The sequence below is a fragment of the Polistes fuscatus genome, unplaced genomic scaffold (assembly GCF_010416935.1).
Source record: "Polistes fuscatus isolate 324 unplaced genomic scaffold, CU_Pfus_HIC Scaffold60, whole genome shotgun sequence".
In the NCBI taxonomy this organism is placed as follows: domain Eukaryota; kingdom Metazoa; phylum Arthropoda; class Insecta; order Hymenoptera; family Vespidae; genus Polistes; species Polistes fuscatus.
The window spans coordinates 69,237-87,302 of NW_025113141.1; the positions used below are offsets into that span (position 1 = coordinate 69,237).

Below are 18,066 nucleotides of genomic sequence, written 5' to 3' on the forward strand. Positions count from 1 at the left end.
GCTAGGTAAAAGAAGGTAGATATATTCTGTTAGCTATAACGCATTTTATATTATTATGCACTTTGTTTCGCAATAAATTGTTTTATCATAAAAATGAATTTCAAGAAAAATTTATTTGCTAAAGATTATCTGATTGACCTTAAGCATATATAACACTTTTATTTCTACATTCATTTAAACAAATTACATACACTGCTAACAATTTTAATTTTAATAAGAATAGCTAGGTATAAGAAGGTAGATATATTCTGTTCGATCTAACTCTTTTTACATTATTATGCACTTTATTACGCATCAACTTTTTTTATCATAAAACTGAATTTCAATAAAACGTGATTTTGCTAAAAGGTTATCTGATAGACCGCAAGTATTAATAAAACTTTAATTTTTAAATTATTTCCATCAAATTCAATACACTGCTAACAATTTTTAATATAGGAAACAATTGCTAGGTACAAAAAGGTAGATATATTCTGTTTGCTCTAACTCCATTTATATTAATATGCCATTTGTTACGCATCCCCTTTTTATATCATTAAACTGAATTTCAATAAAACTTTATTTGCTAAAAGTTTATCTGATAGACCGCAAGTATATATAACGATATAATTTTTACATTCTTCTCTACAAATTTAATACACCTCGAATAATTTTAATTTAAATAACAATTGCTATGTATAAAAAAGGAGATGTATTCTGCTTGCACTAACGCTTTTTATATTAATATGCACTTTGTTCGCATTCACTTTTTTATCATAAAACTGAATTTCAATAAATTTTGATTTGCTAAAAGATTATCTGATTGACCTCAATCATTAATAAAACTATTTTTCTACACTCTTTTCTACAAATTCCATAAACCGCTAACAATTTTAAATATTAATATGAATGGCTAGGTATAAGAAGGTATATATATTCTGTTAGCTATAAGGCATTTTATATTAATGTGCACTTTGTTACGCGTCTACCATTTATATCATAAGACTTAATTGCAATAAATCTTGATTTGCTAAAACATTATCTGATTGACCTTAAGCATATAAAACACTTTTATTTCTACATACTTTTAAACAAATTACATACACCGCTAACAATTTTAAAATTTAATAAGAATAGCTACGTATAAGAAGATAGATATATTCTGCTCACACTAACGCTTTTTATAGTAATATGCACTTTGTTTCGCAATAAATTGTTTTATCATAAAAATGAATTTCAAGAAAACTTTATTTGCTAAAAGATTATCTGATTGACCTTAAGCATATACAACACTTTTAATTCTACATTCTTTTCAACAATTCCATACACCGCTAACAATCTTTAATTTTTATAAGAATAGCTAGGTATTAGAAGGTAGATATATTCTGCTCGCTCTAACTCCATTCACATAAATATGCACTTTGTCACGCATTCACTTTTTTTTATCATAAAACTGAATTTTAATAAAACTTGATGTTCTTAAGATTATCTCTAAGACCTCATGCATATATAACACTTTAATTTCGACATTCTTTTCAACAAATTAATTTCACCGCTAACAAATTTTAATTTAAATAACAATTGCTAGGTATAAAAATGTAGATGTATTCTGCTCTCACTAACGCCTTTTATATTAATATGCACTTTGTTACGCAATTACTTTTTTTATCATAAAACTGAATTTCAATAAAACTTTATTTGCTAAAAGATTATCTGATAGACCGCAAGTATATATAACACTATAATTTTTACATTCTTTTCTAAAAATTCAATACACCGCTAACAATTTTAATTTAAATAACAATTAGTAGTTATAAATAAGTCGATGTATTCTGCTCTTACTAACGCTTTTTATATTAATATGCACTTTGTTACGCATCCACTTTTTATATCATAAAACTGAATTTGAATTAAACTTGATTTGCTAAAACATTATCTGATTGACCACAAGCACATATAACACTTTTATTTCTACATTCTTTTCAACAAATTACATACAACCGCTAACTATTTTTAATTTAATAAGAATAGCTAGGTATAAGGAGGTAGATATATTCTGTTCGCTCTAACTCTTTTTACATTATTACGCACTTTATTACGCATCAACTTTTTTTATCATAAAACTGAATTTCAATAAAACGTGATTTTGCTAAAAGGTTATCTGATAGACCGAAAGTATTAATAAAACTTTAATTTTTAAATTATTTCTAACAAATTCAAAACACTGCTCACAATTTTAAAATTAGATAACAATTGCTAGGTACAAAAAAGGAGTTATATTCTGTTCGCTTTAACTCCTTTTATATTAATATGCACTTTTTTCGTATTCACTATTTTTATCCTAAAATTGAATTTCAATAAATCTTGATTTGCTAAAAGATTATCTGATTGACCTCAATCATATATAAAACTTTTTTTTCCACATTCTTTCCTACAAATTCCATAAACCGCTAAAAATTTTAATTTTTAATATTAATGGCTAGGTATAAGAAGGTAGATATATTATGTTAGATATAAGGCTCTTTATATTAATGTGCACTTTGTTACGCGTCTACTTTTTATAACATAATACTTAATTGCAAAAAAACTTGACTTGCTAAAACATGATCTTATTGCCTTAAGCATATATAACACTTTTTTTCCCACATTCTTTTCAAAAAATTCCATAAACCTCTAACAATTTCAAATTTTAATATGAATAGCTAGGTAAAAGAAGGTAGATATATTCTGTTAGCTATAACGCATTTTATATTAATATGCACATTGTTTCGCAATAAATTGTTTTATCATAAAAATGAATTTCAAGAAAACTTTATTTGCTAAAAGATTATCTGATTGACCTAAGCATATATAACACTTTTATTTCTACATTCTTTTCAACAAATTCCATACACCGCTAACAATTTTTAATTTTAATAAGAATAGCTAGGTATAAGAAGGTAGATATATTCTGTTCGCTCTAACTCCTTTTATATTATTATGCACTTTGTTACGCATCAACTTTTTTTATCATAAAACTGAATTTCAATAAAACTTGATTTGCTAAAAGATTATCTGATAGACCGCAAGTATATAAACACTATAATTTTTACATTCTTTTCTACAAAATCAATACACCGCTAATAATTTAATTTAAATAACCATTGCTAAGTTAAAAAAGGAGATGTATTCTTCTTGCACTAACGCTTTTATAGTAATATGCACTTTGTTATGCATTCACTTTTTATATCATAAGACTTAATTGCAATAAAACTTGATTGCTAAAACATTATCTGATTGACCTTAAGCATATATAACACTTTATTTCTACATTCTTTTAAACAAATTACATACACCGCTAACTATTTTAATTTAATAAGAATAGCTAGGTATAGGTGGTAGATATATTCTGTTCGCTCTAACTCTTTTTACATTATTACGCACTTTATTACGCATCAACTTTTTTATCATAAAACTGAATTTCAATAAAACGTGATTTTGCTAAAAGGTTATCTGATAGACCGAAAGTATTAATAAAACTTTAATTTTTAAATTATTTCTAACAAATTCAAAACACTGCTCACAATTTTAAATTAGATAACAATTGCTAGGTACAAAAAAGGAGTTATATTCTGTTCGCTTTAACTCCTTTTATATTAATATGCACTTTTTTCGTATTCACTATGTTTATCCTAAAATTGAATTTCAATAAATCTTGATTTGCTAAAAGATTATCTGATTGACCTCAATCATATATAAAACTTTTTTTTCCACATTCTTTCCTACAAATTCCATAAACCGCTAAAAATTTTAATTTTTAATATTAATGGCTAGGTATAAGAAGGTAGATATATTATGTTAGATATAAGGCTCTTTATATTAATGTGCACTTTGTTACGCGTCTACTTTTTATAACATAATACTTAATTGCAAAAAACTTGACTTGCTAAAACATTATCTTATTGCCTTAAGCATATATAACACTTTTTTTCCCACATTCTTTTCAAAAAATTCCATAAACCTCTAACAATTTCAAATTTTAATATGAATAGCTAGGTAAAAGAAGGTAGATATATTCTGTTAGCTATAACGCATTTTATATTAATATGCACATTGTTTCGCAATAAATGTTTTATCATAAAAATGAATTTCAAGAAAACTTTATTTGCTAAAAGATTATCTGATTGACCTTAAGCATATATAACACTTTTATTTCTACATACTTTTCAACAATTACATACACCGCTAACAATTTTAATTTTAATAAGATAGCTAGGTATAAGAAGGTAGATATATTCTGTTCGATCTAACTCTTTTTACATATTATGCACTTTATTACGCATCAACTTTTTTATCATAAAACTGAATTTCAATAAAACGTGATTTTGCTAAAAGGTTATCTGATAGAACGCAAGTATTAATAAAACTTTAATTTTTAAATTATTTCCATCAAATTCAATACACTGCTAACAATTTTTAATATAGGAAACAATTGCTATGTACAAAAAGGTAGATATTCTGTTTGCTCTAACTCCATTTATATTAATATGCCATTTGTTACGCATCCCCTTTTTATCATTAAACTGAATTTCAATAAACTTTATTTGCTAAAAGATTATCTGATAGACCGCAAGTATATAAACGATATAATTTTTACATTCTTCTTTCAAATTCAATACACCTCGAATAATTTAATTTAAATAACAATTGCTATGTATAAAAAAGGAGATGTATTCTGCTTGCACTAACGCTTTTTATATTAATATGCCATTTGTTACGCATCCCCTTTTTATATCATAAAACTGAATTTAATAAAACTTGATATGCGAAAAGATTATCTGTAAGACCGCAAGCATATATAACACTTTAATTTCTACATTCGTTTCAACAAATTCATTACATTGTTATCAATTTTTAATTTAAATAACAATTGCTAGGTATAAGACGGTAGATGTATTCTGCTCACACTAACGCTTTTATATTAATATGCACTTTGTTACGCATTAAATTTTTTTATCATAAAAAGAATTTCAATAAATCTTTACTTTCTAAAAGATTATCTGATTTACCTCATGCATATATAACAATTTAATTTCGATGTTCATTTCAAGAAATTTCATACACCGCTAACAATTTTTAATTTTAATATGAATAGCTAGGTATAAGAAGGTAGATATATTCTGTTAGCTATAACGCATTTTATATTAATGTGCACTTTGTTACGCAATTACTTTTTTTATCATAAAACTGAATTTCAATAAAACTTGATTTGCTTAAACATTATCTGATTGACCTTAAGCATATATAACACTTTTATTTCTACATTCTTTTCAACAAATTCCATACACTGCTAACAATTTTTAATTTTAATAAGAATAGCTAGGTATAAGAAGGTAGATATATTCTGCTCGCTCTAACTCCTTTTATATTAATATTTACTTTGTTACGCATCTACTTTTCTATCATAAAACTGAATTTCAATAAAACGTGATTTCGCTAAAAGGTTATCTGATAGACCGCAAGTAGAAATAAAACTTTAATTTTTAAAATATTTCCAACAAATTGCATACACCGCACACAATTTTTAATTTTAATAGGAATAGCTAAGTATTAGAAGGTAGATATATTCTGCTCGCTCTAACTCTTCTTATATTAATATGCACTTTGTTACGCATCCACATTTATATTATAATACTGAATTTTAATGAAACTTGATTTGCTAAAACATTATCTGATTGACCACAATCATATATAACACTTTTATTTCTACATTCTTTTCAACAAATTCCATACACCGCTAACAATTTTTAATTTTAATAAGAATAGCTAGGTATAAGAAGGTAGATATATTCTGCTCGCTCTAACTCCTTTCATATTAACATGCACTTTGTTACGCATTCACTTTTTTTATCATAAAACTGAATTTTAATAAAACTTGATATGCTTAAATATTATCTGTAAGACCTCATGCATATATAACACTTTAATTTCGACATTCTTTTCAACAAATTCATTTCACTGCTAATATATTTTAATTTAAATAACAATTGCTAGGTTTAAAAAGGTAGATGTATTCTGCTCACACTAACGCTTTTTATATTAATATGCACTTTGTTACGCAATTACTTTTTTTATCATAAAACTGAATTTGTTCGAGAAATAACTAGTTGGGATAGAGATGAGCGAAGAGAAAGTACGGATAGTATTAAGAACAAGGATAATAAACGGATGAGATAGGCAAGTGGACTGTATTATTTTTAATTTCTGGTAGAGTTCGTATGTAACGAGATTTATTAAAATTTGTGAACAAAAGAAAAAGAGATAGCAAAATTATAATATGAGTGAATAACTAGTAATATATGGACTACGCCACATGTACCGGATATCACGCCACGTGTGCCGGAAGTACGTAGTACGAGAAGTCGTTAGCAAGGTAATAATAAATTTAATATGAGAATGAGAGGTAAGAAAGAATAAAGAGAGGATCAGAATTAGAGATAAAAGTTTAAGAGATTACCTGATATGTCGTTAATGAAAGAGAAAGATAGTGTAAAGAGATGATCAGTAAGAAAGACCCAACACAAGGCTGGGCTCGTTGAAAAAGAAAAAGTGTAAGAATTAGATGAGATGGAACGATGAGAGATGGAACGATGAGAGATGAGAAGAAAGCGAGAAGTCGTCTAAGGAGATGTTACACAATTGTTTGAGATTTCGAAAAGTACGTCCGCACAGATTAATTTATTAAACGATTCTACCTGTACCACGCCACTTTTCGGTTCGAGTCGAGGAACAGAGCGGAAGATAGAAAAAACGATACACCAATTAGCGCGTTCCACGCTAGGAAGAGAGAACAACAAAACCAATAAGAGAATAACACGCAGAGGATGACGCCACAAGGGACCAATGATCTATTTACACGTGAAGTGGCGTGATCCCTTGATCAATAAGAACAATCGATATGTCTTCTTCTCGATGATAACAGACGGCGTCTTAATCATGCTATCCGAGAGGTGCTGTCATCTTAATTTGAGAGGCGCAATTTTCGAACATTCTCCCCCCCAATTCTCGAGCGTGAATCGAGAATTTGACATGACGAGATGTGCTGAGCTGTTGAACAAACTATGTTTCCGTGTGCGGTTGAAGAGGCAATGGTGCGAGCTTGACGATAGGTCTAGTGATAGTGCTGGTAGCGGTCTTCAGCGTGACAACCCTGCAGAGACCGTCCTTTCCTGGGTGTAGTTTTATCACTCTGGCGAGAGGCCATTTCGAGGGCGGAAGTCGCTCGTCGGTGATGAGGACAAGAGACCCTTCCCTGATATCGTTCTGCGATGTCTGCCATTTGGATGTGGTCTGATGCGCTTGCAGACATTCCGTCGACCACCTTCTAAAATTGCTGGAAGCGCTCTTGAATCCGCTGAAAGTGAGACAACCTGGAATTTGAGATGTCTATTAGAGAAGGCTCGGGGATAGTTGTCAATGCCTCCCCTCTGATGAAATGCCCTGGTGTTAATGCTCTGATGTCATCAGGGTCCTCCGAGAGAGAACTGAGAGGTCGAGAATTAGAACCGCTTCAACCTGAGCTAAAAACGTGGAGAAGTCTTCGAATGTTAGCAATGTATCGAGATAGTTCGTTTGAGATGATACTTAATAGATTTCACCGCCGCCTCCCATTTTCCGCCCATATGTGGTGCTGCTGGAGGATTGAAGATCCAATTAGTGCCATCATTAGCGAGAAGTCTTTGGATCTTGAGAGATTCCTTCGTTGCAGCTGAGAGTAGATCCTTAAGCTGCTTGTTCGCCCCCTGGAAGTTGGTACCACAGTCGCTTCTGAGCGTTTTTGGAATACCCCTACGGCTGGTGAACCGGCGAAATGCCTTGAGAAATCCTTCGGTGGTGTAGTCAGAAACTACCTCGAGATGAACGGCAGAGGTAGAGAAGCATATGAATACTGCTATCCAGCCCTTGAAGGACTTTGCACCTCTGCCTTGAAAGGTCTTCATTGTTACTGGCCCGGCGTAATCAAGCCCTGTAGTCTCGAACACAAGAGATGGTGTCACTCGAGATGCCGGTAGTGGAGCCATTAGTTGTTGTGCTCTCACTCCACGTATTCGAGCACAAGTGAGACAATCTTTGAGGAAGGACTTCACTGGAGCACGACCTCCAATAATCCAGAATGTCCTTCGAATGTAGGAGAGCGTTAGCTGAGTTCCTCCATGCATAGTTCTGGCGTGAGCATCGGAGATGACTAGGTTGGTGAATTTTGACTGACGAGGTAGTATTGCTGGATGTTTACTATCTTCATCCAGCTGAGAATTTTGCAACCGTCCACCAACCCTGAGAATTCCAGCACGATCGACAAAGGCCGTGAGTCGTGTCAGAACGTGACGTTTGTGGAGAGATTGACCTGCCGACAACGTTCTCAACTCTGGTGAGAAATACGCCTCTTGAGTCGCGCGTGTCCAGAACATTTTAGCCTTCTTCAGATCTGCTGGATTCAATGGCGATGCGGACAAGCTCGAGCCAGGAACCTTTTTAAAGCACGAGACTGCCCTCTGAATGAGTGCAGTGATCCGAAGGAGTTTAGTGAGATGCCTATGAAAAGAGGATGATTGAGGAAGGTCAACGAGGTCCCAAACTAGAGGTTGGGCTTGTGAGAGGGCAAGTGAGATGCCAGGGCGTTCCTCCAAATCCTCTTCCGGTGAGGGTGGTATTGACGAGGGCCAAAATTCTGGCGACTGAGAAAGCCATGGTGGACCACTCCACCATAGTGGGTGATCAATGAGTTGAGATGCACTGAGCCCACGAGATGCACAGTCAGCTGGATTGAGCTTTCCGGAGATGAATTTCCAATGAGCATGGGGTACGGACTCGTGAATAGCGGCTACTCTATTGCCTACGAATTCCTTCCATCTCATAGGATTGTTTTTGACCCATGCAAGGGTCACAGAAGAGTCAGACCACAGAAAAGTGAGAACGTCCGAGAGGTCGAGAAGCCTAATTACTTTTCCGGTCAGCTTGGCTAACAGGGCCGCTGCTGAGAGTTCAAGCCTAGGAATTGTCAACCTCTTGAGAGGAGCTACTTTAGTCTTAGCACAGAGTAAACGGACTACTGAGGATGAGTCTGCATACGACACCTTAATATATATAACTGCTGCCATCGCAAGTTGAGAGGCGTCTGAGAATCCATGGATTTGTATTGAGGTTGCCTTTGACGAGAGGTTTATCCATCGGGGAGTCTCTATGACTGATAATTGAGAGAGATGTTGCCTAAACTGAGACCACTCGTGAACGATATCTGGAGTGAGATGATCATCCCAGCCAACCTTTTCCAACCAGAGTCGTTGCATGAGAATTTTCGCTTTGATCACTACCGGAGAGAGGAGTCCAAGAGGATCAAACAATTGAGCAACTTCTGAGAGAATGATGCGTTTCGTGACCGCTTGGTGAAAAGAGATGGTACCGTGAAAAGTAAACACATCCTTCTGAGAATTCCAGGAGATGCCTAAGATCTTGGTAGTGCTATCGTCAAACGAATGGACAGGCGAGCTGTCAGACTGTGAGAGAGAGGTACGAGTGAGGTTGGGGGAATTACTTTTCCACTTGTCGAGTGGTAAACAGGCGGAGGAGCACATGTCCTCTAACTGAGATGCGACTGCATTGAGATGATCAATAGTCTCTGCCCCCCCTGATATGTCGTCAACATAACTTCCCTTGAGAATAGGGTTTACTGCAAGAGGATAATTATGACCTTCATCCTCAACTAGCTGTTTAAGAATGCGACAGGCTAGATAAGGAGCTGAGCGAGTACCATACGTGACAGATGTAAGCTGATATGCCTGAACTTGAGATGATTCATTGACCCAGAGAATTCGTTGAAGGTCATGGTCTTTGGGATGTACTTGGATTTGGCGGAACATTTTAACAATATCTGTTATGAAAATGTACTTGTGTTGCCTGATCCACAGCAGTACATCGAAAATGTCCGTTTGAGTCTTCGGACCAGTGTGCATAAGATCATTGAGAGAGATACCGGTTGAAGACTTGGCTGAACCGTTGAAAACTACCCGCAGTTTGGTGGAGGAACTTTGCTCGCGCCAAACTCCGTGATGCGGGAGATAAAACGCCTGAGATGGCTCAGGAGCATCGAGAGGAACAGGAACCATATGTCCTAAAGACTCATATTCTTTAAGAAAACCAGAGTAGGTCTCCTTGAAATTCCTATCGGTTTCGAATTTCTTGAGAAGTCTTTCAAGGCATCTCATGGCAAGAGACCTTGAATGCCCGAGGGTGGATATGTCTTTCGAGAATGGCAGACGAACCATGTAACGACCAGTTGGCAATCGAGAGTGCGTATCAACAAAGTGCTGCTCGCATTGCGATTCAGCGAGAGTCAAGGTTGATGCGGGGGAAGATGAGACTTCTTCCTGAACCCAGAATTTTGTGAGAGCTTTGTCAAGAGAATCGTTAGAGATGGCATGGCAGATTTTGAGAGGATCGACCTTGCTCGAGTTGGAAGTTGCGCCTAGAACTGCCCAACCGAACCTCGTGTGGAAGGCTATAGGTTCTGAGTCGCCTCCCATAACAAGCCGAGAGGACTTGAGAACTCGTCTTAGATTATCAGCACCAATGAGAATGTCAATGTGATCTGGAGTGAGAAAGTCAGGATCAGCTAATTTAAGAGATCTGAGATGAGGCCAGTCTTGCTCCGATATTACAGACGACGGCAATTGAGATGTGATTTTTGGCAAAATGAATGCCTTAAGGTGAACCCGAGATGACGAGTATGTCGATTGGAGAACCAAGGACACTTGACCTTGGGTCGCTCCTGGAGATGTACTACCCACACCCTGAATAGGAATGTTTCCTGGAGAACGGCTAAGCTTTAGCTTATCTATGATTTTAGAAGAAACTAAAGTCAACTCCGATCCAGGATCAATGAGAAGACGTACTAGCTTAGGCGATCCATTTAAAGATATGGCAAAAGCTTTACAAGTAGCTAAGAGTACTGGAGCTCGAGAGCACGTTGAAAGCGAGGGATTAGACGAACGATCGATGTCTGAGATAGGTGACGAAAATCTGACTCGTTTGGTCGTCTGAGAGGACCTTGAGGAAGATGAGATGGTCGACTTTACAATGGATCTGAGAGGACGATGTGTAAGAGATGTCCTACCTGTTTCTCATTCTGAGGACGACTTTTTTGAAGAGTCCTTAGAAGAACTCTTCCTGATAGATATGGGTTTGGTAGGAGATGATCGAGTTGAAGATGACTTTAACTGGAGGATCGGCGATGAGATGACTTTGAACTGGAGGATCGGCGATGAGATGACTTTGAAACCGAAGATTTCCGACGGTCCTCTCTCGGTGACTCATCCGAGGATGCCCGTGAGCTCTGAGAGGGCGAGACTCTCTGAGATGTCTGTGTTGTTTCTGATAGAGTGCTCGAAGACCTTGAGATTGGCAGAGATGATCTTGATTTTGGAGGAGATGTCCTAGGCGATGGAGGAGATGTCCTTGGTGATGGAGGAGATGTCCGCGATGGAGGGGATGTCCTTGGCGATGGAGGAGATGTCCTTTTCTCGAGATGAATGAGCGTGTGATGTCGATCTCCACACTCGTTGCATCGTCTATTACTCCTGCACTGCCTGACGTTATGCCTGCCTAGGCAATTGTAGCACAGGCGATATTCTGCGATAACTTTCTCCTTCTTATTCTGGCTTAGCTGCTTGAATAAAGGACAGAAAGCGATGTAGTGCCTGTGACTACAGTAAGTACATGTATTAGAGAGGTCTTCTATAAATGGCATAGGATGTTTTTTAATTGTTCTTTCATCCATTTTTACCTGAGATGTTGATGCTGGCGTAGTAGCCGAAACCTTAATGTTTAAGGCCCTAGCGTAGGACCTTGTGGGGGCTGATTTGGGCTGTTGAGATGTTTTTTGCGACGATCCTCTCTCGTAAGACCTACGAGTCTCGATATGTTCCAACGCTCTAGCTGTGCTAGTGAGATGACTTAAGAGTTGTTCTAGTGGTGGGAACTCGCGTGATGTTCCCAACCTTGTTTCCCAGTCCTCGCGAGTTTTGTCGTCTAACGCCAATCCCACCTGATGAACTAGGATGTGATCCCATTGATCAACCGGGCATCCTAAAGTCTCTAGAGCACTTAGAGATGACGTGACGATGTTAATGATTTTGTGGAGGGATCCAGATGACCTTTCCTTGATGCGAGGAAGGGCCATCAGCCTATCGAGATGAGCTAGAATCAATAGGCGTTTGTTGTCGAACCTGTCAGACAACCTATTCCATGCTATATCGAAGGAATCAGCGGATAGCTTTAGATTTGATATGACTTTAGCCGCCTCTCCCTCCAAGCTGGTCCTTAAATAATGCAACTTCTCAACCTGTGAGAGGTCTGGGTTATTTTTTATCATAGAGGAAAATAATTCCTCAAAGGGTCTCCAGTCTGAGAAGGCACCTGAGAATTTCGGCAGCGAGATGTTCGGCAGTACCGTCCTTGGACGAGATTGTGTCTGAGATGTGACTGGCGGTACCTGTTGAGAAAGCTCCTCTATACGCTGGTTTAGTAGCGTAAGTCCAGCTAGATATTTTTGCATGGTCGTATCATAACGGTTATCTTAAAGTAGGACTGTTCCATAGCCGTGTCTCGAGATGACGATACTATTCGGTCGTGTTCAGCATCGAACTTTTGCCACGCTGTTCGAAGCAGTTCCCTTGTGTCGACCGCGGTAGAGAGAATCATTGAATAATGTTTTTGATGTTGGCTGTAAGGCTTGAGATGGTATCAGCACGCGCCTCCTGCAGCGCTAGTTTCGCAGCCATGTTGATGTAGGATTGCGATTGATACGTGAACTATAAAGGAGTAGTAGGGCCGCCCCCACTACTTCCCAAGATGATCCGTGAGTGGGGAGATGACGATAAGTCTCGAGCGCTAGCTTCCAACGCCACCTAGATTTTCCCTAGCGAACTAGAAAAGCCACAACTAAACGAGCACTCGTTGCAGCACTATCACTCTCGGCTTTGGGAAGCCCACTATATAATGATATGTCTAAACTATTAGATGAAATACACACTGCGGTTCAAATTGCGCTTACGGTCCCTTGAACTGCCTTTTCTGTCGCAGCACAACGTCCTGGGTGCTCAGCAATGCGACAGAGGTGTGCACGACACTTTTCACAAATTTTTTAATTCTCTTACACTTACATAAAACTCTAACCTCCGGCTTGAAGGACCAAAAAATGTGTTCGAGAAATAACTAGTTGGGATAGAAATGAGCGAAGAGAAAGATCAGATAGTATTAAGAACAAGGATAATAAATGGATGAGATAGGCAAGTGGACTGTATTATTTTTAATTTCTGGTAGAGTTCGTATGTAACGAGATTTATTAAAATTTGTGAACAAAAGAAAAAGAGATAGCAAAATTATAATACGAGTGGATAACTAGTAATATATGGACTACGATACATGTACCGGATATCACGCCACGTGTGCCGGAAGTACGTAGTACGAAAAGTCGTTAGCAAGGTAATAATAAATTTAATATGAGAATGAGAGGTAAGAAAGAATAAAGAGAGGATCAGAATTAGAGATAAATGTTTAAGAGATTACCTGATATGTCGTTAATGAAAGAGAAAGATAGTGTAAAAGATGATCAGTAAGAAAGACCCAACATAAGGCTGGGCTCGTTGAAAAAGAAAAAGTGTAAGAATTAGATGAGATGGAACGATGAGAGATGGAACGGTAGTAGATGAGAAGAAAGCGAGAAGTCGTCTAAGGAGATGTTACACAATTCTTTGAGATTTCGAAAAGTACGTCCGAACAGATTAACTTATTAAACGATTCTACCTGGACCACGCCACTTTTCGGTTCGAGTCGAGGAACAGAGCGGAAGATAGAAAAAACGATACACCAATTAGCGCGTTCCACGCTAAGAAGAGAGAACAACAAAACCAATAAAAGAATAACACGCAGAGGATGACGCCACAAGGGACCAATGATCTATTTACACGTGAAGTAGCGTGATCCCTTGATCAATAAGAACAATCGATATGTCTTCTTCTCGATGATAACAGACGGCGTCTTAATCATGCTATCCGAGAGGGGCTGTCATCTAATTTAAGAGGCGCAATTTTCGAACAGAATTTCAATAAAGCTTTATTTGCTTAAAGATTATCTGATAGACCGCAAGTAAAAATAAAACTTTAATTTTTAAATTATTTCCAACAAATTCAATACACTACTTACAATTTTTAATTTAAGCAACAATTGCTAGGTACAAAAAAGTAGATGTTAATTTATAAAATATTTCCAACAAATTGCATACACCGCTCAAAATTTTTAATTTTAATAGGAATAGCTAAGTACAAAACGGTAGATATATTCAGTTCGCTCTAACTCCTTTGATATTAATATGCACTTTGTTACGCATCCACTTTTTATATTATAAGACTGAATTTTAATGAAACTTGATTTGCTAAAAGATTATCTGATAGACCGCAAGTATATATAACACTATAATTTTACATTATTTTCTAAAAATTCAATACATCGCTAATAATTTAATTTAAATAACAATTGCTATGTATAAAAAGGAGATGTATTCTGCTTGCACTAACGCATTCTATATTAATATGCACTTTGTTACGCATTCACTTTTTTTATCATAAAACTGAATTTCAATAAATCTTGATTTGCTAAAAGATTATCTGATTTACCTCAATCTTATATAAAACTTTAATTTCCACATTCTATTTAACAAATTCCATATACCGCTAACAATTTTAAATTTTAATATAAATAGCTAGGTATAAGAAGGTAGATATATTCTGTTAGATATAACGCATTTTATAATAATGTGCACTTTGTTACGCATCCACTTTTTTTATCATAAAACTGAATTTTAATAAAACTTGATATGCTTAAACATTATCTATAAGACCTCAAGCATATAAACACTTTACTTTTTACATTCTTTTTAACAAATTAATTACACCTCTATCAGTTTTTAATTTATATAACAATAGCTAGGTATAAAAAGGTAGATATATCTGCTCACAATAACGCTTTTATATTAATATGCACGTTGTTACGCAATTACTTTTTTTATCATAAAACTGAATTTTATTAAAACTTTATTTGCTTAAAGATTATCTGATAGACCGCAAGTATATATAAAACTATAATCTTTACATTCTTTTCTATAAATTCAATACACCGCTAATAATTTTAATTTAAATAACAATTGGTAGGTATAAAAAAGTAGATGTGTTCTGCTCCCACTAACGCCTTTTATATTATTATGCACTTTGTTACGCATTCACTTTTTTTATCATAAAACTAAATTTCAATAAATCTTGATTTGCTAAAAGATTATCTGAATGACCTCATGCATATATAACACTTTAATTTCGACATTCTTTTCAACAAATTCAATACACCGCTAACAATATTTAATTTAAATAACAATTGCTTGGTATAAAAATGAAGATGTATACTTCTCACCTTAACGCATTTTATATTAATATGCACTTTGTTACACATTCATTTTTTTATCATAAACTGAATTTCAATAAAATTTTTTTTGCTAAAAGATTATCTGATAGACTGCAAGTATAAATTAATCTTTAATTATAAATTATTTCGAACAAATTCAATACACTGCTAACAATTTTTATTTAAAGTAACAATTGCTAGGTACAAAAAAGTAGATATATTCTGTTTGCACTAACTCCTTTTATATATTATGCACTTTGTTTCGCATCCACTTTTTATATTATGAGACTGAATTTCAATGAAACTTGATTTGCTAAACATTATCAGATTGACCACAAGCATATATAACACTTTTATTTCTACATTCTTCTTAACAAATTCTATACACCGCTATCAATTTTTAATTTTAATAAGAAAAGCTAGGTATAAGATGGTTGATATATTGCTCGCTCTAACTCTTTCATATAATTATGCACTTTGTCACGCATTCACATATCTTATCATAAAACTGAATTTCAATAAAACGTAATTTTGCTAAAAGATTATCTGATTGACTCATGCATATATAACTCTTTAATTTCGAAATTCTTTTCAACAAAGTCATTGCACCGCTAACAAGTTTTAATTTCAAAAACAATTGCTAGGCATAAAAAGGTAAATATATTCTGTTCGCTCTAACTCCTTTTATATTAATATGCCCTTTGTTATATACGCATCCTCTTTTTATATTATAAGACTGAATTTCAAGAAACTTGATTTGCTAAAAGGTTATCTGATAACCCGCAAGTATAAATTAAACTTTAATTTTTGAATTATTTTCTACAAATTCAATACACTGCTAACAATTTTTAATTTAAGTAACAATTGCTAGGTACAAAAAAGTAGATATATTCTGTTCGCACTAACGCCTTTTATATTAATATGCACTTTGTTACGCAATTACTTTTTTTATCATAAAACAGAATTGCAATAAAACTTGATTTGCTAAAATTATCTGAATGACCTCGTGCATACATAACACTTTAATTGCGACATTCTTTTTCCAAGTTCCATACACCGCTAACAATTTTTAATTAAGGTAACAATTGCTAGGTACAAAAAGGAAGATATATTCTGTTGCACTAACTTTTTTTATATTAATATGCACTTTGTTACGCATCCTCTTTTGTATCATAAAACTGAATTTCAATAATACTTGATTAGCTAAAAGATTATTGATTGACCTCATGCATATATAACACTTTAATTTCGACATTTTTTTCAACAAATTCATTACATCGCTAACAATTTTTAATTAAGGTAACAATTGCTAGGTACAAAAAGGTAGATATACTCTGTTTGCACTAACTCCTTTTATATTATTATGCACTTTGTTACGCATCCACTTTTTATATTATAAGACTGAATTTCAATGAAACTTGATTTGCTAAACATTATCTGATTGACCACAAGCATATATAACACTTTTATTTCTACATTCTTTTAACAAATTCCATACACCGCTATCAATTTTTAATTTTAATAAGAAAAGCTAGGTATAAGATGGTTGATATATTCTGCTCGCTCTAACTCTTTTCATATAATTATGCACTTTGTCACGCATTCACATATTTTATCATAAAACTGAATTTCAATAAAACGTAATTTTGCTAAAAGATTATCTGATTGACCTCATGCATATATAACTCTTTAATTTCGAAATTCTTTTCAACAAAGTCATTGCACCGCTAACAAGTTTTAATTTCAAAAACAATTGCTAGGCATAAAAAGGTAAATATATTCTGTTCGCTCTAACTCCTTTTATATTAATATGCCCTTTGTTACGCATCCTCTTTTTATATCATAAAACTGAAATTAAATAATACTTGATTGGCTAAAAAAATATCTGATTGACCTCATGCATATATAACACTTTAATTTCGACATTCTTTTCAACAAATTCATTACACCGCTAACAATTTTTAATTTAAATAACAATTGCTAGGTATAAAAAGGTAGATGTATTCTGCTTGCACTAACGCTTTTTATATTAATATGCACTTTGTTACGCATTCACTTTTTTTATCATAAAACTGAATTTCAATAAATCTTGATTTGCTAAAAGATTATCTGATTGACCTCAAGCATATATAAAACTTTAATTTCTACATTCTTTTCAACAAATTCCATACACCGCTAACAATTTTTAATTTTAATATGAATAGCTAGGTATAAGAAGGTAGATATATTCTGTTTGCACTAACATCTTTTATATTAAAATGCACTTTGTTACGCATCTACTTTTTATATCATAAGACTGAATTTCAATAAAACGAGATTTGGCTAAATGGTTATCTGATAGACCGCAAGTAGAAATAAAACTATAATTTTTAAATTATTTCCAACAAAATGCATACACCGCTAACAATTTTTAATTTAGATAACAATTGCAAGGTACAAAAATGAAGATATATTTTGTTCGCTCTAACTCCTTTTATATTAATATGCACTTTGTTACGCATCCACTTTTTATATTATAAGACTGAATTTCAATGAAACTTGATTTTCTAAAACATTATCTGATTGACCACAAGCATATATAACACTTTTATTTCTACATTC

General features: G+C 34.2%; 2 protein-coding genes across 2 annotated transcripts; both read right to left on the minus strand.

Annotated features, from left to right (window-relative positions):
* Positions 1–7,077: 7,077 nt before the first annotated feature.
* On the minus strand, positions 7,078–11,139 carry LOC122523737. Its single transcript, XM_043645631.1, has 3 exons — positions 11,129–11,139; positions 7,603–11,061; positions 7,078–7,372 (listed from the first exon to the last, which is right to left on the minus strand). The coding sequence occupies exons 1-3, from the start codon at positions 11,137–11,139 to the stop codon at positions 7,078–7,080; spliced, it is 3,765 nt and encodes a 1,254-aa protein (XP_043501566.1).
* Positions 11,140–11,227: 88 nt separating this feature from the next.
* Positions 11,228–12,568, minus strand: LOC122523738. Its single transcript, XM_043645632.1, has one exon. The coding sequence runs from the start codon at positions 12,566–12,568 to the stop codon at positions 11,228–11,230; it is 1,341 nt and encodes a 446-aa protein (XP_043501567.1).
* Positions 12,569–18,066: the final 5,498 nt, after the last annotated feature.

Coding starts and splice junctions, on each gene's coding strand:
- LOC122523738 (XM_043645632.1), bottom strand. CDS start 12,568: ATGCAAAAATATCTAGCTGGACTTACGCTACTAAACCAGCGTATAGAG.
- LOC122523737 (XM_043645631.1), bottom strand. Junction 7,373..7,602: donor GCGGCGGTGAAATCTATTAA/GTATCATCTCAA, acceptor TCTCACTTTCAG/CGGATTCAAGAGCGCTTCCA.